This window comes from Tachypleus tridentatus, chromosome 13, assembly GCF_004210375.1.
Source record: "Tachypleus tridentatus isolate NWPU-2018 chromosome 13, ASM421037v1, whole genome shotgun sequence".
Classification (NCBI taxonomy): domain Eukaryota; kingdom Metazoa; phylum Arthropoda; class Merostomata; order Xiphosura; family Limulidae; genus Tachypleus; species Tachypleus tridentatus.
Window position 1 is genome coordinate 93,384,733 of NC_134837.1, and position 21,638 is coordinate 93,406,370.

A 21,638-nucleotide genomic window follows, 5' to 3' on the forward strand; every position below is an offset into this window, starting at 1 on the left:
ATAACATTTCATTGCTGCATTATACCTTCTTTTTGTTTTCAATTTATAGAATAGTGTTATGGCAAATTTTAGTGCCCTTTCTCACTTAATGCTTATTTTATCGTAACTCAACTGTTGTATCACAAGTGCACAGTTTCTACCAGAAATGTCAGTCAAATCAAAATCTTGTCCCATCCTTCTTCATAAGGCATAAAATAATGATAAAGCGGGCCAATAAATTCTCCAGTACATATATTGAATTGTGTGGAAATTGGTGATTTTTTTATGTATTCTAGTGCAGCCAAATACGCGTGAAACACTGAGGGTCGCGGGTTCGAATCCCGGTCACACTAAACATGCTTGCCCTTTCAGCCGAGGGGGCGTTGGCAAAAGAATTGCCCAGGGGTTGGCGATGGGTGAATAAATGCAGTATCATCTTAAACAGACTATTTCCAGGCCAAAATGTTTAGGCAATTTATTTCTTGCATTTATTTAAACGTGTACTTCCTTACCAAACTAGTACGGCGAAAATTTTGATATTTCTATTTTAATTCTACAGAAGACAAACCTGCATGTTACTGCACCAAGCCATTAGATTACATGTGCAGAACTTGCGCACTAGTGGACTTTTTTATCATGCGAATGTATGTATCCGTTTTAAACTTTCTGAATTTTTGTTTTCGTTGAAAAATTCAACTTTATCGAAAAGCTTCTGCTACACTTATTTCTCTCTTTCTAGTCTAATTTGAACATTTGTCATAATAGTAAACTGAATTAATCTTATATCAAAATAGCTTTCTACTGTGTTTTAGTTAATTGTAAGTAGTTTCTTTTATATGAAGCTTGCACGAATAGTGAATGAAACGAAAAACTTTAAGTGATGAATACCATGAAGAGGATTGAAGTAAAAATCTCCGTGATTTTACTTTACAATTATATAATATAGAAATAATACTAATTAACATGTTTACTTACAAATGTGGTGAGGAATATCGAAGATATATATATATATATATATATATATATATTACCACAGGTTCTCGGAGTATGGAGATTGGTTCTTTGATTTTATAGAATATCTTATGCAAACTTGGTTTTTGAATATTTCTAAATAAATTATGAATTTTGCACGTAAAGAAAACTTCACACAAGTCCATAACTGTGCTTGGCTTTTCCTTCGGAGGTTCGACCTTCAATCGCCTAATACAATATCGGCCATAAACAGAAAGGAACTGCATTGAGTGTTCTACTGAGCGTTTTAATGAAGGGTAATAAGCAGTTTTGTATCTCGAATGTAATTTGATATTTCATTAACAACGTTTAGAGCCATGAAAGTGGATGGATCGTCATCTAGTTATCTGACTACTGTTCAGCAATGTTTGCACGATTCAGCCGACAAAATAATGCTTGCGCATTAAAAAATTTACTACCAGTCTTGTATAAAGTTGATAAAAATTTTATAGAGGTGAATCCTCGATGTTTGTTTAATTAATGTTTCTTTACTTTTGACTTTAGTGATTTCGCTGATTTGCGTATGCTAAAGTCGGTTTCTCAAGTTTTTTATTCTGTTGTGTAACTATTTGTTAAGCATAAAACAACACAATAGGCTATGTGTTCTGCTTACTGCGAGTATAGAGTCCTGAATTTTAGCGTTATAAAGCAACTGGCGGCCTCTGATGTATGTCTCTCCTCATTTCTCTTAAATAAGAATGATTGTATTAACTTTACCTGAATTTTTTATAAATTACACATTTATATCTCGGTAGAAATTTTGTAACAATATATTTCATTTATTTCTGATTTTCGTATAATTACAAAAACATTTTATTAATACTTGTTTCCTTAGATTTTTAAGGTTTCACCGAATTTTTCAACGAAAGGAGTTTACTTTTAATTTAAAACAAACAACAACAAAACGCAACTCCTCATTGTAATTTTCCTTCTTAACCTTTTAATTGTATATAAAGACGAAATGCGTTTTGTTTGTTTGCACCCTAACTCCTTCAAGCTTACCAATGCAATCTCAACCAGATTTTATTTATAAACACTATGAACTGTGGAAAATATCCTAAGGGGGTCAAAAGTTAAACTTAACTCTATTTCTGTTTTGTAAGGTCTGTTGGCTAATTACTCCCAGCCTATTGAGTCAGTTTCAGTCTTGAAGGGTTGACACTTCAAGATACACTGTGGGTTGTAGTAATAATATGATACATACGAGGGCTGTTCAAAAAATACGCGGACTGACGTTATAAAACAAAATGTACTTTATTTAGAAGTTACAGGTCTGGGACCCCTTCAAAGTATTCTCCTCCCCAACGCACACACTTATCCCAACGGTGTTTCCACTTGTTGAAACAGTCCTGGTACGCTTCTTTTGTAATGTCCTCCAGCTCCTTCGTCGCATTTGCCTTAATCTCGGGAATCGTCTTAAATCTTCTTCCTTTCAAGGGTCTTTTGAGTTTGGGGAACAAGACAAAATCGCAAGGAGCAAGGTCAGGTGAGTAGGGGGCCGGGGAAGAACATTGATTGAGTGTTTGGCCAAAAACTCACGAGTTCTGAGGGCTGAATTTCGCCGCAACGCGGTGCATCTTTAATTTTTCGGTCAAAATCTCGTAACAAGATCCAACTGATATCCCACACTCTTCAGCAAGCTCCCTGACAGTCAGACGTCGATTTGCCTGAACCAGGGTGTTGATTTTGTCGATGTGTGGGTCGTCAGTTGACGTGGAAGGACGTCCAGGACGCTCATCATCTTCAATGGACTGTCGACCATTCTTAAAACGTTCATGCCACTTGAAACATGCCGTACGCTTCATAGCAACATCACCGTAAGCCGTGTTAAGCATAGCAAAAGTTTCAGTCGCAGATTTTCCAAGTTTAACACAAAATTTCACAGCAAGTCGTTGCTCCTTCAGGTCATTCATTCTGAAATCCGCCAAACGAAAAAATCGCACTTCACTTAAAACCGCGTAGCTAATACACAAATGAAGATATCTGCAATCGGGAAATGGCGTCGTAATCAGCTGATCTGTGCGAACTAGCGACACCAAGCGGATTCCCCTGGAACCAACTGGAGCCGCGCAATTCAAACAGTCCGCGTATTTTTTGAACAGCCCTCATATTCTTAAAGGGTTTCAAAGTGTGAAAGTTACAACCACACTTTTCACACAGTCAATGAGTTCAAGGATGTCAACTGTTGGATCACTTTAAAACTTTATTTTTTGGTAGATGAAAGAAAACTGCAAATGTCGTTTATGAAGAAGCTTTGTTATAATTTTAAAATTTTGAGGTAGTTTATACTCAAGCTAATACTTTAAAATACGTTATTGCTGTTAAACTTATTCTTTTAAATAAGTTTAAATATTCCCAATCAGTTGACGGGTATTTCGGATTGTATTAATAAATAGTCTAATACCACATATGAGAAATGCTTATCAATTTTTATATGCTAATATATTGTTGCAGTTTGAATTATCAAACCATTGTTTAACTGTAAGCAACGATAAAATAATAATTACTCTTTTCTGTAGGCCGAAACGGCGTTAATTAAATATTTAGAACTATTCCTGCTTCAAAGCTGTTTATTACTTTGAATTAATCTTGGTGTTTGTTACGTAGTGAAGTTTATAATATAACCTTTTTTTTTTTTGTAATAATGCCTTCCAGTGCCACAGCAGTGTTTATGCGGACCTATAACGCTAGAATATGGGTTTTGATACCGGTGGTGGGCAAAACACAGACAGCCAATTGTGTAACTTTGTGCTTAATTACAAACAACCATATGTGCAGTATTCAGTAGTGAGCAAGATATATTATTTTAAAGAAACGACGACTTTTCGTTTACAGAACTTATAAAACTAGCACGACTTTGATTCTTAAGACCTCACTTGTACAGCACGTTTTATAAGTTGCTACAAATAGTTGTAGTTTGCTGAATATGCGGCAAATTTCCTTCTGTGATTTAGTAACATGAAAGCAGTTATGTAGAAATGTTTCCGAAGTAAAAATCTCCCGGTGAGTTAATGGTAATTTTAAATATTTTTAAGCTAAAGTCCGAGGCTCGATTCCCTGCATTGAACAGAAAGCAGATAGCCCACTGAAACAATAACTAACTCAAATAATAAATTGTTTTGCAATCTTTTATATATAACAAATTGCAAACATTTCTTTAAATCCACCAACAATTTTAAAACTCTCTACCAATATTAAGCATAACGCTCCACTTCCAATATAGTTAATAATAAAACAACTTAAAAGGATTACACCAAGTGAGCTGTTTATTGTAATGTTACGTAACATTCAAAAATTTGAAAAAGGAAAAACAAGTGTGGATTTGTTAATTTTCATTTCGTTTTTTTTTTCGTGCGACTGACCAGAAAATCAAATTTAGATCATTCTCTATACTAATTCCAACTTTGAAGGCGCAGATAGCCTAGTTGCTTTGAGCCATAAAACACCAACCAACTAACTGTGGAATAAACAAAACAAAAAAGTAACCTCTTCTCATTATAAGAAATATAAAGTTACAAGCATGTTTGTAATAATTGTTTACCACGGTTTTGAAACTACTCTTGTACAATAAATAATATCTTTATTAGAATCCATCCAAGGTTATTTGTAGAATACTTTATTTCTTTGGCAGGTTTTGGTTGAGTGATTAGCTGAGGTGTGTTGCGCACAGTCTAAACTGAACTCGCGTTATGCATCAGAACACGTTCTACACTTTCATCTGTGGATGCATTATAAAAGTGACAGTGAATCCAGCTATACGGTTGTCATAGTGTTTCTCTAGATAGCTGTTCAAATACTTCTGTAATCAGAATATATAAACAGTGGCAATCGACAACAAAGAAAAATTGCAGCTGTCAGCCGCTTGTGACAGACGTGGGTGAAAAGTAGATTGAATATGCTTATAAATAACAAGTTTTAGTCTGTATTGTAGTCGTTCCTGACAAGAACATTCGGATTTCATTAGACGAATTTACTTGAACGTTTGTAATATTCACCTCGCATACTTCTTGGTGGACACAGACTTCTAAGATATGAATGCAACCATCCAATACACTCGTATTCTTTTAAATTAATTTGAACTATATGCGACAGCGACTTGATTCAACTTCCTTGACCAGCATGTATATGAGATTTGACAATCTTTGTCATTAACTTGAACATCGTATTCGCTACCGAATTTAATAACATTTGTCAAACAATTGCGGATATTAGTTCTTATCGTGGTGAGGGGACCTCCCAGGGAAGGTTCTGTTCTGTCTGGTTACCTTCTCTGGGATCTAAACATCCATCCACGTGTTTGCCGTGCGTGGCGACCTGTGAAGGGGTGGAGAGGATCCTGGTGGTTGAGGGGTCCAACCCTAACACACCACTTTGGCCTTGAATTCCTGTAGACGGGCGGCCTTTGGGTGGCTCCCCTTGGGCCAATCGGCTGGTCCACTTGGGCTAGAGTCAACCAAGTACCAGTGTTGGAAGTTCTCAACGGGTGTTGTGGACATTGTACCTGATGCTGGTGTTTGGGTATAGTGCTCACGAAACCCTGGCGTTGCTGCATTGTCCTTGCATGACTTTGTAGTGCGTCCCCTTGTAGGGCTCCATGGTGGGTGGGGTCAGTGGGTACCGAAATTTTTTCCTTTTTCCTATGGATCCTTCTTCAAAAAATTTAAATAAAATTGTGAAAAACAGTCACTGGGTAAGCGACCACGTCTTGAAGACTCAAAACAGCAATCTTCAACATCTGTAACACACGTACCTCATTTTCTTATATTACATTCTCTTTCGGAAAAACCTTTAGGGCAATTGTCCCCCTTTTTTATTCAGAAGGGACTAGAGGGACCAGCTGGCTCTCCAAAGTCAGTAAAGAAACTTCGATCTGGATACATATTGGTTGAAACATCCACATCCCAATACAGTGAACTCCTCTTGAATTCAAAGGCAATTGGGGAAAACTTATTGAGGTTACACCTCATGCTACTTTGAATTCATCACGAGGAGTTATTGTTGAGAGGGATTTGAAGAACGTCCCCGAGTCAGAGATTCTCGCTGGTCTCTCCACTCAAGGAGTTTCTGCAGTGAGTCGCATCTCCCCTCGCAAAGATGGAGTTACACTGCCAACAAATACCCTCGTTTTGACATTTACTTCATCACGTTCACCTGCCACCATCAAGGCAGGTTATCTCATTTGCAGGGTTCAGCCATACATTCCAAACCCTCTCCGATGTTTCCAATGTCAGAGATTCGACCACTCAAAGACATCATGTCGTGGTTCCCTGACATGTGCTCGTTGTGGGGGCAAGGACCACGATGCATATGAATGTGACATGGACTCACATTGCATCAACTGCAATGGTTCTCACCCCTCTTACTTTCATTCTTGTCCAAAATGGTTGGAGGAAAAAGAGGTGCAGCGTTTGAAAACGATACATAACATTAGTTATCCTGAGGCTCGGAAATTTCTGCCCACCACTCCATCTCGGACATATGCTGCTGCACTTCATTCCACAACTACAGTGGGAGTGCAGACAGATCTCTCTGTGCCTCCAAGAGAATCGTTTTCAAAACAACTGAAAAGCCTTTTGACCTCCGTGGTTAAAAAGGTTGATGAATCGACTTCCACACCCATCTCTGTCCTCCCATACGTTCCAACAAACCTCAAGATCCACGTCCTTCGGTTTCAAATACAGGCATTTCTTCTGATACATCTTTTTCTCCCACCCCAAGTAGCAAAACAATCATTCGTTCACGTCCTCAATCACTGGAATCCCCTTCCAATGACAAAGATCTGCCCACTCGACCCAGGGCAGGATCCATAGAGGTTGATAGACCTCCTTCGACTAAGGACAGTAAGGAAAAAAGACATGGTCGTAAACCGAAGGGTTCTCCAGCCACTTCACATACCCGTTCTTAAAAATGGCCACCTTGATACAATGGAACTGTCGAGGTTTACGTTCTAATCTGGATGATATCAAAACACTGATTGCTTCCTACCATCCTGTTTGTCTTTCCCTACAAGAAACATTTCTCAAACCTGCTGATACAGTCTCCATTCGGCAGTTTTCTCTGTACAGAAATGACAGGCTGTGTGATGGACGAGTACATGGAGGGGTGGCACTATTGGTAGATCAGCATGTGCCCACCCTGTCTTTGTCACTCAACACACTCTTGGAGGCCGTAGCCATTCGTGTTTCCTTGGGTCATACCATCACTGTTTGTTCTCTCTACCTGTCACCTGGAGAGACATATGAGCAATCAGACCTTGATGCTCTTATTGAACAGTTGCCGTCTCCTTTTCTAATCCTGGGGGATTTTAATGGACATCATCCACTCTGGGGAAGTGCTGTTATTGATGGGAGGGGTCGATCTGTAGAGCATATGCTCTCTGATCACAATCTTTCTCTTTTCAATACTGGTTCTTTCACTTATTTTCATGCACCTAGTCAGTCCTTTACCGCTATTGATCTCTCGGTTTGCTCCCATTCATTATTCTCCCATTTTTCATGGAGGGTTGACAGTAATCCACTAGGCAGTGATCATTTTCCAATCCTTTTGAGAGAGACTGGCCGTGGTCGATGCTACCATACCCGTGTGCCCCGGTGGAAGCTGGATCAGGCAGACTGGTCCACTTTCACTCCTCTCGCAGAACTTGATCCTGCCATCGTAAATCAGCCATCAATAGACGACTGTGTGGCAGTGGTAACTGGCTGTATTATACAAGCAGCTGCTCAGTGTATTCCTAAAACCTCGACACGTTTTCCACGATATCTTCGTCCGTGGTGGAATTCTGCTTGACACTTAGCACGGAAGGCTCAAAAACGGGCCTGGGATACTTTTCGTAGATATCCCACACTTTCAAACCGTTTCGCTTTCCAATGGGCCTGTGCACATGCTAGGTGGGTAAGACGTCAAAGCCAGAAGTAATCTTGGATTAAGTTCACAACTAGCATATCTTCTACCACCAGTTCCAAGATCATATGGGACAGGATTCGAAAGGTTAATGGGCACTACAATTCTGTCCCCCTCTGGATCTTACTCTCTGATGGTCAGGAGGTGGCTGATGTCCGGAGCATCGCTGATACTCTAGGTGAAAGCTTTTGCCGGGTATCTAGCACTTTTGCTTGTTCCTCCACCTTCTTGGCCATCAAGACTCGGGCAGAGCGTTTACCTTTTTCCTTTTGAACTGACTGTTTCTTTGACTATAATTGTCCCTTTACACTGGTGGAACTGAAAATGGCCCTTCATTGGTCTGCCAGTACATCTGTTGGACCTGATGATGTACACTATGACATGCTGCACCATCTATCTCCTGCTTCTCTTGATGTCCTTCTGATTGTCTTTAACCGGATCTGGCAGGAGAATGTTTTTCCTGATGCCTGGTGCCAGGCTATTATTTTACCTTTCTCTAAGCCTGGGAAAGATCCCAAGATTCCTTCAAATTACCGTGCAATTGCTTTGACGAGCTGCCTCTGTAAGACCTTACAAAGGATGGTTAATGCTCGTCTTGTTTGGTTCCTTGAATCAAACAACCTCCTCTCGCCCACCCAGTGTGGGTTCCGACGACAGCACTCCACCACAGACCACCTAATTCGTCTTGAAACATCTATCAGAGAAGCCTTTCTCAAACGCCAACATCTTGTATCAATATTCTTTGACATTGAGAAAGCTTACGACACAACATGGAGGTATGGCGTTTTACGAGACCTCCATACATATGGGTTACGTGGCCATTTACCCATGTTTATTAAAAAATATTTTAATGGACAGGAGATTCCAAGTTCGTGTGGGTTCGACACTTTCCCGTTCTTTTGTACAGGAACTTGGGGTCCCTCAAGGATGTGTTTTGAGTGTCACACTTTTCAGTATAAAGATAAATGGCATCACTGAACAACTTCCCCTTACTGTTGCAAACGGGCTCTATGTTGACGACTTTCACATCTCATGTCAGTCATCGAACATGAGATATATTGAGCGGCAACTACAAACTGCCCTCAATCGTGTACGGAAGTGGACTATGGCGAACGGCTTTAATTTCTCTCACTCTAAAACCGTATGCATGCACTTTTGCCGTCAACGGGGTATCCACCCTGATCCTTAACTTCATATTGGTGAAGTTTTGCTGCCAGTGGTTCCGGAGACCAAGTTCTTGGGGCTTATCTTTGATCGTAAGCTGACTTTTATACCACACTTAAAGCAGCTTCGGATCAAATGCACAAGATCACTGAACATCCTCCGTGTCCTCTCTTCTACTAGTTGGGGAGCAGATCGATGTTCGATGTTAAAGGTATATCGTGCTCTTGTTCGATCAAAACTCGACTATGGATCAATGGTCTATGGCTCTGCAAGACCATCAGCCTAAAAGATGCTGGACCCCATTCATCACCAAGGACTTCGACTCTGCACTGGGGCTTTCCGTATCTCTCCAGTTCAAAGCTTATAAGCTGAATCTCATGAACCTTCTCTGCACCTTCGCCGTTTGGAACTATCTTTACAATATACTTCGAAACTTCGTTCCTTAACAAAGCATCTCACATGGGGCTGTGTTTTCCTTCCTCGGTGGGCCATACTTTTTCAGAAGAGACGATCTGTCATTGCTCCGTTTGGCCTTCGCATGCGGGTGCAATTGGATGAATTGGGTCTGTCCTTAGATAACATTGCAGATTTCACAGGTCAGCCCATTCCACCATGGCTTACTACAGCCCCCAAATGTGACCTTTCTTTCAATCATCTAAAAAAAGGCAGATACTCCAGATTGGAAGTACCGTCTTTTATTTAATGAACATCTTTCGAACAATCATTCAGTTCCCATTTATACAGATGGTTCCAAATCAGGTAATTCAGTGGGCTCTGCTATGGTTTGCTGTAGTTCAGTGGTTGCTCGCAGAATCCCCTCTACAGCTTCTGTGTTCACTGCTGAACTGTATGCCATATCTCTTGCCCTGGATCATATTGCAGCTGAGCAGTACTCCAACTGCACTATTTATACTGATTCGCTTAGTTCTATACTGGCCCTGGAATCGCTTCACGTTGGCTCACATCCTGTTCTTGCTGATATTCAAATCCGACTGGCTCATTTCTCATTAACAGCTACTTCTGTCCAGTTTTTCTGGATACCAGGCCATGTTGGTATTCGCGGGAACGAGCTTGCAGACACGGCAGCTAAATCTATCTGCTCCGGCACTATCACCACTGTGCCTATTCCATACATGGACTATGGTCCTGTATTCAAGGCTCGGCTCCGTGCCAGCTGGCAGTCCACTTGGAGTGAGCAACGCAACAACAAGCTTTTTCAAATCAAACCCTATATTGGACTTTGGCCATCTAGCTTCCGTAAAGTTCGGAAGTTGTTCTAACTAGACTACGCATTGGTCACAGTTTTTTTAACTCATCATTTTCTTTTATCTGGAACTGATGCACCAATGTGTAGTTTGTGTGACACTCAAATCACTATCAGCCACGTTTTACTTTCTTGCCATCGTTACAATTCTCAACGACGGCAATATTTTAAACATATTTTTTCCCAGGGTTTATCTGTAACATTGGACAGTGTTATTGGTGATAGTGACACTGTCCACCTTGATAACGTTTTTAATTTTTTAATGGCCATTAATCTTTTTCATCTCACATAAGTGTTGCATATTTCTTCATTACACCTTTTTTAATTGTGGTTCCTTTTTTACAATTTTATTTTCTCACGTTCAATTTGACATGGTAAAATGGCCAGAACATTAAAGAACTCGACACGAGGACTGGAAAGGCCAACTTCAGGTGACTTACGCTGCTGTTTGAACTATCCGTTTGAACTACTCGTTAGTCATCCTGGCGAGTTGTTATTACATTTTTGCTGCATGTCATTTCACACTTTAACTACTTTACCTTTTAGTACTGACCATAATAACACATAACCCGGAACCAGGACTGGAAAGACCAACTTCAGGTGACTGATGGTGGTTCTTATACTTACCTGGCGGGTTATGATCATTACCATTCTGCTGCAGGAAGTTCTTTACAACTTTGTAGACTGGATGTCAACATTGTTTTTTACGCCATTTTCTGTTTTAATTGCTGTTTTGTTTTTACCTTCATTTACTTTTACAAATTTTACTCCATTTATTTGACTTTTATCTTTTTTACTGGACATTTGGCTGCTCATTATTACGATTTTGCTATATGTCTTTTAAAACTTCTATTATTTTACATTTTGATCATGGCTGCTATGACATATAACCCGGAACCAGGACTGGAAAGACCAACTTCAGGTGACTGACAGTGGTTATTGTACTTACCTGTTAGTCTTCCTGGCAGGTTATGTTCTTTACCATTTTGCTAGAGTAAGTACTTTACAACTTCTTATACTCTGCTTTCTCTCTTAACGTTGTAGACTAGGTGTCAACATTGGTTTTATACTTTTTTGTTTTACCTTCATTTCCTTTTATGTATTTTACTACATTTACTTTATTTTTACCTTTTACCTTTTACCGGATGTTTGGCGCAGATAGCCTAGCTGCTTTGTGCCATTAAACACCAAATCAATCAATCAATATTACTTCTTAACGAATGAGGTATATTCAAATAAGATATCCTATAGAGACTATACCACAATAGGCCCGGCATAGCCAAGTGGGTTTAAGGCGCTCGACTTGTAATACAAAGGTTGCGGGTTCGAATACCTGTCGCAACAAACATATTTGCCCTTTCAGTCGTGGAGGAGTTATAATGTGACAGTCAATTTCACTATTCGTTGGTTAAAAGAGTAGCCCAAAAGTTGGCGGTCGGTGGTGATGACTAGTTTCCTTCCCTCTAGTGTTACACTGATAAATTAGGAACGGTTAGCGCAGATAGCTCTCATGTAGCTTTGCGCGAAATTCAAAAACAAACTATATCACGAATACTTCAACCTGTATTATTGTATCCAGATTGTGTGAGGATCATAATGTTGTACTGACCTGACAATGTAATGAGGTATGTTTCAGAAAAATAGAAATGTTAAGTCTGCAGTAACTGTCTTAAGTGAGTTCTGGAAGAAACTTTTGTTTTTTCGAACTAAGATGTTTTTTCTGTTTTTCCAAAATAAAGGACATTAGATAAAATTATTTGAAATGACTTATGGCAGATAGATGCAACTTTGAAATTTTTGGAAAACGAATAATAATTAATCACGAATTTCTTAAGTGAACCAATTGTGTAATGTGTGGTAATAAGAAAATGCCATACAAGACCCTTAAAATTATATATTTAGAATAAGATACAAGAACCAGTTGGACATGATCTGAGAAGTCTTGTTTCGGCTTTTTCTATTGATAAGATTGTCATGGTGATTTCTATTTCCCCAAAATTAACTATTCTAATAGCTTTAGCTTTGGTTGTCTGCATTTTCTGGCGATTTTGTGAATATAACCCCTTTTGAGCTATTTAACATTTTTATTCACTTAAAAAATATTTTCTGGCCTTTTTTCCATTTGCTCTGTCTTCAGCTTGTATCCTCTCATTTATCCATATTTGTTCAGTTGATAGCGCAATATATTTTGTAACCTAAACTTGTAAGTTAGCTTTGAGTCTAATGTTTCAGACACCTATAATCTGAGATGTGTTCAGTGTTGACAGAAAGTCTGCTGGCTGCCCTTGCAGTCCCGTATGATTACCATCTTCAGAGAATCTCTGTAGGTATTTATTATATTACAATAACATCTAACAACAGGTAAACTTTTAGTCAAACATTATCTATCTACCAAAGTGAAAAATAAAATAATTGTATCTCTCCCGTTCTTTCCACTTCTAGGGTTGAGGATACCGTTGGATTCGTCATATGATATTGCAGATTTCTCAAAAAATTGCGAAAGAGTTTAAGAAATACCGGATGTGTGCTTACCAAAGGTGAAATACCGTATGTGGTCTGGTTGGCTTAGAGATTCGTTATTAAGCCATTCATCAGAATTAATATCAGTACATAATGTATCACATTGGTTAATGTTTTAAGCTTTGAATTATTTAAGTTTATATTCATTTGCCTATTTAATCGTGTCTCAGTTGTTCACGCAGTTATAGCCGTGAGCGAGTAAATTGAACAGCTGATATTATTATTATTATATATACATATGTATATACAAGTGTACCAAACAGTACAGTTAGCACTATTAAATGTGAAATTGGCTTACTTCCTACGTAGCTAGGCTGGGCGAATGGTTAGCGTGACGGTTTGTGGATCCGAGTGTCCCTGATTCACATCGTATTGATAGAAAATAAAATAAATAGAAGAAAGAAAACAATCACGCCGTAGGTGTGTTAAGACTGACGGCATATCTCGTACTTGATTAGAATAACTTGGGAGTTGACAGTAACCTAGGGGTTAAGTACTGTTGATTGGCTATCGTCTTTCCAGTCTGTCAGTTTAAAATTATGGGCGGTTAACGTAGTGTGTGTTTGTATAACTTTGTGGGAATATTGGAAATATGGACAAACAAACCTACATATGGCTGATCTTGGTTTTGCATGGTTCTCCCAGGCCTGGAAAACTGAATTTAACCGTGTCCTTGAAAAGCTGGAATTTAGACGAAATGTTTTTGTTTTGTTTTTTGTCTTCGAATTAAAAACCAAAACGAACAAACTTGAATTGTTTTATAATCAATTAATAGTTCAAAACTTATTAAATTTATTTCATTTATTTCCTTTGTCTACTTGATTGTTTTCTACAAAAGCAAAATTAGGTTTAACGAAAACGTTAGTAGGATAAGTTAGCATAGATTTTACCATTATATCCCATGTACGAAGCATCGCGGCTAAGTAACCAAAGCCTTACTAAAATTAGATATCATTTTAATAGAGAGGTAGAATGTGATTTTTTTAGTTGTCATATGTAGTTAGATGTAGTGAAGTAAACATATAAAATAAACATGGCAACTGTTCTTTCGAAGCTAAAAAAACGAAAACATTTTAATGTGTGTATTAAGCACGTTTAGGTATATTGGAATGTGATGTTTCATATAAGCTGCTGAAACCTGAATTATGCACTAAAACCTTAAAGGTAAATAAATTTGAACTAATTTAATTATGAATATGTAAAAACTAATTTCATTTTGTGTATCACCTGTCGTGGGAACCTGGTAATATGTACACACGTGCACACATAGTGCACACGAGCTGGAACTCGTGCTTCGCGTATGAAATATTTTTTTCTGATGTGGTATTTTGTACTTGAATGCACAAAGCTTATAAACTGTAAAGGCAGTGCTGTGTATTTAAAGTAATTAAAATAATTAAGTAGCCTGCTTAAAATACTCGCATAAGAGGTTCTGATCAAATTTGATGGCTGTGATGGGCGTCTCAGTGGCTATTAGATTAAACTTAAGTGGGTTAAATCTATTTCACAACACGTGATATCCACCAAACATTTCTAGTATAAAAAATACTTTGAACCGAACTGTCTGATCAAGAATGACAAATCGATCGACGTGTCTAATAAGAGGATCGGGCATGGCCAGGTGGTCAGAGCGCTCGACTCGTACTTTGAGGTTCGAATACCCCTCGCACCAAACATTCTTGCCCTTTCAGCCGTGGAGGTATTATAATATGTTGCTCAATCTCACTATTTGTTGATAAAATAGTAGCCCAAGAGTTGGCGGTGGGTGGTAATGAGTAGCTGCATTTTCGCTAGTCTTACACTACTAAATTAGGGACGACTAGTGCACATAGCTCTCGTGTAGCTTTGCGCGAAATTAAAATCAAACAAACAAATTGTCTAGTAAGAGACACCAGATGTAGTGACACCTTCGAAGCCTGGGTGTCGGATACTAGTATCAAAATTTAACAGGGTGAGGTTGCGATATTTTGTCTGAATAAATTGAGAAATGCACAGACGAAACTTTTTAACATATTGACACTATCGTCCGAGATGGAGATTTGGGGGACTTCAGATCCACTTCCCTTTTGCAGTTCATACTGCTCTCTACACCCATCCCTTTCTTACGTATATGGAGACATTCTTATTTCCAGTTTCATTTTGCATAATTAAGTTTCAAAAGCTTGTCACACACGCACACACATTACTCTTATAATCAGTTTGATTATATTTTCATTTCCCTTAGTAGATGAATCCAAACAAAATGTTTATATAATTCATTTTATTATATGTTTGAACAAATATGTTCATGAGCGAGACCATTTATAGTTTGCTCAGCTTTATTGTGACCTCTACTGAACCCTTTTTGTATGTTCAGCATATCGAACAGGCCATCGAACGGTCCAGGGGTTCGAGACGTGATGCCTTTTCACATGTTTCGCACTCAACCGTACGTTACAAGAATCACGAGCAAGCCTGTTGTTTTGTTCAAAGAGCTTAATAGAGTCATGTGTTGGCGGGTGCTGCTGGCTGCCCTCCCCCTCATCGGTAGCTTAAAAATTAGGAGACCAAGAAAGGCTTAGTTGGTAATTTTCCAGTCTGTGGATCCAAGGTTACGTAGTTCGCACTCCAACTTTTGAAACCGTGGGTGCGTTATGAGAGTAACAGTCAAATCCCATTGTCAGACTAGTCTACGAGTTGATAATGGATGGTGTGGCTAGCTAACTGCCTTGCCTCTAGTCTATCACTTTGAAATTATGGGTGACTAGCACAGCCATCTAGTAGCTTTGAGCGAATACATTTAACGCTTTTTTTTTTCTACTTCATTTGTTCACGTGTGAATTCTGTATTGATTGGATGAAACGTTGGCTGTTGTTGCACAGTAGTAATACACTGGTGGTTTTAACTAAAGCAAGAACCGCCATTCTTCTTTTGTGTAAAACGAAAGTTCACTGACACTACTTGTATCTTAGCCCATAAAATAATGAAAATTTACACAATGACCGTGTTTCATCTGTTTTAAAATATCGTCGGATAAACCTCATCTAAGTCTCAAGGTGGGATATTGTAGGGGGAATAAGTGGCTGTGGTGGGCTATGAAGCGAAAATACCACGCGACCCACGCGGCGGCAGCAACAAATGAAATAAATTAACAGCCTTGTTGTTTGAACAGGTTTTTATTGTTGTTGAACTACCCGCGAATGACCGAACTTTCTACACTTGCACTGGTTTTGTTTCTTTTGATTAGCGCTGTGATCGTTAAATACGTGTGTCTGTCTGTCTGCTGAAAGTTTTGAAGAAAAGCAATTTATTTCAGATCTTTGTCTGTCTGATACCGCTATCAATTTAAAAATTCAACTTTAAATATGTTATTTTCTTATGGCCTGTGTAATGTTGAAAATATTAAGTGTAGAAATTTTGATAAGTACTCTTAAAAAAATTGCAGTTTCAACCGATTATTTGTTAATTTATGAACTTCTGGAGATTTATGGTATTTTCTCAAGGAATGTTGCTGTGTTAATGTTTTCATAAGTATAGTTTTCCCAAGTGTATAAAGAAACGTAAGTCCATTAGTTTAATAATAATAATTTTTTAAAGATTGTATGGTCTTCAAAAGTGTGAACCACATTAGTGGTTCATAACAGGGGTTACACAGGTGTCTGCTTAAAACTCAATAGAATATTCTAGCAGCAACCGCAAAGCATACGTGTTGTTTCAAGAACAAGTGTATTTATGAGTTTCAATGAAAAATAACCAATTTTTAAATAGTTCATTCATGGACATTTGTAGTGCTTCATAAATGAACTATTTAAAAAATTTGTTATTTTTCGTTGAAACTTATAAATACACGATAATGCTAAGTTGTTCTGAGCAGCTGCTTTTGTACTCGACATGTTAAACACGTTTACATTTCTTGCAAAAGCCACTTGGTTCAGCAAATAATTACTGTAAAAAACACAAAACTTTATTTAAGAGATGTTTCAGAAATATTTGATTTATTTGAAAACGCTGCTATTCTACTGGTAAATGTTTGTAGGTGGTTAGTGGGGGGTGTCTTACTGTAGTCATAGGTTTCCCTATTGCTGTGCATTAAAAAAGTCAACATATAAGATAATTAAAATTGAGAATTTAAAACCTACAAACACGGATCACAAAAGTAATCAAACAAAATTGAAGATCTATTGCTGACAGTTTGCTCAAGCTACAAATATGAAATAATAGTTTTAAACTTAACCCCATCTCTGTGATTTTATTGTGCTGTGAAATTTTCTAAGCTCTCCATTTTCTACTGTCCAGTAATTGGGTGTATTCTTAGTGTGTGTGTTAGTTTGAAACCAAAATTTGTACATTTTCTAATTGGAATCTACCACATGAAAGGTTCCCAATTTTGCTATTGCATATTGTAACTCAAGTTGCTATTGTCCATCATTATTTAAGTGTGTTGTCTTTACATGGATTTTTGTGACTGTACTCTAACAATTTCTTAACAGAAGATGGTTACCATAGTAGATTTTCCTACTCAAATGATGATGGTGATTCTTTTCACTGTGTCTTTTACTTAACTTAATACTTATGTGTATTCAATATTACCACTTTGTATAGCTCTATTTCATGTAGCTATTGCTATTTTTAAGTAGTTGATGTTAAGGTAGCTGTCAGTAATTGGCAACTTATGCTAAATGTGGCATTATCTGTTTTGCTTGCATAATTTGTGTCCCCTATTCTGGCAGTCACTTGTGCACAGGAAGTCCATTGAAGAACATACCAGGCATGTAGATCTAACAATGTAAACATGTTACCATATCTGTTTACACTACTTCAATCTGTGTGGTATTATCTTAGAAATAAACAATATTCCATTCTAATGCTTTGTTGCTCCCCATCCATTGTTATATTACACTGTGAAATTGATGGAAGCTAGTTATTAAATGTGTGATGCAACAATCTTTGTTTTCAAGAGGGCCATTTGTGTGATTTTAGTACATGTGTTTATTCTTTGTACATGTGTCAGTGGCACAGTGGAATGTCTTTGGACTTGTAATGTTAGAAGCTGGATTTCCATTACAGTGATGGGCAGAGCACAAATAGCCCATTGTGAAAGCTTTGTGCTTCATTACAAACAAATAGTTAATTATTATATGTTTGGTATTTATTTTGAATAAATTTAGAGTGGTGGTTGGGTGAAAAAAATACAGCAGTGAACTGTTGAAAAATGTAACGTTCAACTGATTGAATACACACATGGAACTTAAAATTTATTCTCCATAAATGGGCATAAAAGAAAACTTCAGAAGAAAAATTAGTAAAAAATTTATAAAGGGGGAATGAGGATTGTGAGAAAATACAAAAAAGAAGTTGAATCAAAAGTCAAAAGTTATATTTTTAAATTTTCAGTTAGGGACCCTTTAAGAGAAAAAAAAATTCAACAAACAAGGCTGGAAATAGTGTCTAGATAATTTGCTTAAGCTACAAATTCCTATTTTGACTCTACTAAAATTGATAATTATTGTTTTGACAATCTCTCCTTCTATATTTTAAATTAACAATTTTTATTAATCTTTTTATGAATATATTTGCTGTACATTTTTGTAGGATTTTTCCCAAACCCTGTTTTACATTGTTTTGTAAATATTATTTCACACGTAAAACACAAAATTTAAGTTAAATATATAGTTTTAAAAAAAGCTTTTAACATTTAATTTTCTATTTTATGATTGCTAATGCTACTCCTGTATCCCAGAGGCTGCTGTTGAATACATATATAAAATATTCATTTGATAGCCATCAAATTTTTTTAAGACAAATGTTTTAAAGATCAATACAAACTTCATTCGAAGTTACCTTTAACCATATAACTAGTCATCTTTGGTCAAAGCTCACAATTATTATCTCTCTTTATGAAAAATACATATTCATAATTCAGTAGCATTAACAGTATCATATAAGTTGGCCTTGATGTAACATTCTAGTGTTATTTGCAGAGAGCAAGCTGCTCATCTCCAGAAAAATAAATTCAATAAAAACAAAACATCCAGAACAAGGAATTTACGTTATGATGACTGTTTTCAAATACTTCAACATTTAACGTTTTAATATGAATTACATATATTATAATGGTAAATATATAGCTATCATTTTTAAACATACAATCTACTATTTAGTCACTAAATATCTTAAGCACTGCCATTCTTCAGATGTTTAATAGTTTACGTAATGTAAATACAAAGTAAGTTTTATAACCAATACTGCTCAATTATGTTATGCAAGTCTGTTAGTGAATCTCCTTGAACAATGAGTTGGTAGCAACCAAACTACCAAATAGGGAAAAGCACAACAGGCTTAGGGTAATTAAAAGAAAAAAAGAGAACCCCTCTTTAATAGCATGGCATATGTAAGTCATTTAGGCCTTAAGGCTGATATAACATGGTCAAGGTGCTGAAAATCATCACCGCCCATATCATTAACCTCATTGCTGAGCCATTCATTCACTATCTTTTCAAGTTGAATGTGTAAGCTTAGAATAATTAAGTTGTCTTTTATACAGAAATGCCAGTAAAACATGCTTTTATAGTTTCAGACATTGTCACCAAATTTCATTACAAATAGTAATATCTAAGTTTTTTGTGTTAGTTCATTAATTGTTATAATTTATAATTGAGATGACAATCCAGAAATATCAAAATGTTGAATTTGTGACAGTTGAAATTAAAATGTGAGGGAAAGAAAAAATTCAATTATATAACTTATTAAATCTTCAGGACTAAGTGACACTTTAACTGATTTAAAAGATAACCAGTCTTAATGGAAACAATCACAGTGAAGTTCATTCCTGTCTGTTAATGCTCTTTATTCTTAAAATATTCGTTAAGCTTTCTTAACCCCTTATAACTGTACTTTAATTTTCTGAGACAACTGATCCTTTTATATAAATGAAAGGTATGAAAGGTACTTGAAACATATTTTATTTTGCAATTAACATAATTCAGGAATTATTAAATCACTTTCAGACTTACATTTTACTCTACAGTATGATTCACATAGTGTTTCTTGGAAATGGAACCTGCTCACTTGCACTAAAATGTATTGTAAAAAAGAACTACAGTTTTAAAAGTTGGAAGAAGTATATTCTTTAAACAGAAGGGATAATTATATTAAAATATGAATGCTAATTTTGTCCAAGACATTTGCAGTTTGTCTGACATCATTATCTTTACACAACTGCATTGAAACTAAAAGATCATGTCAGATTTGGAATAAATCTAAAACAAATAAAAACATCACCCTAAAACCACAGGCTTCCATTGTGACTGTTCTGAATACACCAGTTCACACTTGACATGAAAATGCTTTAAACGTACATAGGTTACTCATGACATGTTCGCTCTTTATAGAAATTTGCTGGCTAAAAGAAGGAAGTTGTTCTCAGACAGTATGTTTAAGAGTCATTCTAATTTTTGATTTTCATGTGCTTTTGTGTGGCATTTGACTTGTCTGGCTCTTGGCTCTTGTATTTCTGGCATAATGCCAAATATTTGACTTAGACTTAGAGAGTCTCTAATCTTTATAGGAAGGATTTTGCATTAAAGAATGGGAGTTTGAAAACTTAAGACAATGAATTGTGTACTTTAGTTTGAAAATTGCATTAAAGAAGTTCCACATAAGGTGAATATGGTGTATATTCTGTGTTATTTTGTTGGCATTGTTATAGGAATTTTTAGAAGTGATGAGAGAAAAACATTTCCTCACTTGCAAGCATCTCTGCAATGTTTTTTAAACATTGCCTGAAGTGAATAGACTTGATTATGCTGGTGCAATAAAGCTATAAAATACGTATTTTCTGGAACAGTTGAAAACAGGTTTAATAGTATCACAATATTTAATCATTAATTGACAAATCTGTTTTTGATTCTAAAGCTTAGTGCTACACTGATAGTAGTGTTGTATATACTGTCAAGCCATTGTGTACTATGGAAGATTAAATACTGTGAAAAAACATCACCTTATTGACTCATGTTTATATCACTAGAAACTGTATGCAGTGTATTTCAAAACTGTAATATGATTGTTTTATCAAGTTTTGCTTGTACCATGAATGTTACAACTAAAATGTTAAAAACACTGAAACACAACTTTTTCTTAGCAGTGTCAAAAAACAAGAAGCTGGATCAACTACTATTAGATGATGCATAGAATAATAAACTCCACTGATTTCAATCTCATCACACCAAACTTAATTAGTTATGTATATTTACAATAGGATATTTTAATTTTTTTGACTAAGTTACTCTCATTGCATTGTTGATTTTGTGTGTGTGTGTTTGTGTTGTTGCAAGGATATACTGTGTGTGTTAAAATTGCTTTTAATAAAATTTGTTATATATTTTTAAGTGTTTTTGTCGTATGCATGCAGGTTAGTATATGCATGTTATATGTACTAAGGTATTTTATTAACACCAATAATGGTAGTGTGTGTGTTTATATATCTGTATGTTTGTATTATTTTGCAGGATGAAGAAGAAGAAATTAAGTTAGAAATTAATGTTCTTAAAAAGGTAGGTGATTTTATTTAAACAAATTTGAAAAGAAAAATATCTTTAAGTTTAGAATACATATGTGTGATTGTAAGTATTTTCCTATTTTTTCCATTCACAGTCATCTGTGCTTGCTAAATGTACATGGCTATTAAACCAAGGGGTACTTCTCTCCTATTTGTATATGGGTTTTAATAGGTTTTTAAATGTTAATCACCAATAGTTTTATTTATTCAAAATGAAAACCAATGGAGGCAATAAATTTCAAGCATAAATAACAAAAACTTGCT

The 21,638-nt window shown here is 36.5% G+C and overlaps 1 protein-coding gene across 4 annotated transcripts in view; it reads left to right on the forward strand.

Annotated features, from left to right (window-relative positions):
* LOC143238476 (serine/threonine-protein kinase mig-15-like) overlaps positions 1–21,638 on the forward strand; it is a 145,969-nt gene that overhangs the window by 43,127 nt on the left and 81,204 nt on the right. For all 4 annotated transcript variants that reach the window (XM_076478744.1, XM_076478746.1, XM_076478745.1 and 1 more), the window contains one exon: positions 21,325–21,369. In XM_076478744.1, the coding sequence (XP_076334859.1) occupies positions 21,325–21,369 (45 nt within the window). The remainder of the gene's footprint in view (positions 1–21,324; positions 21,370–21,638) is intronic.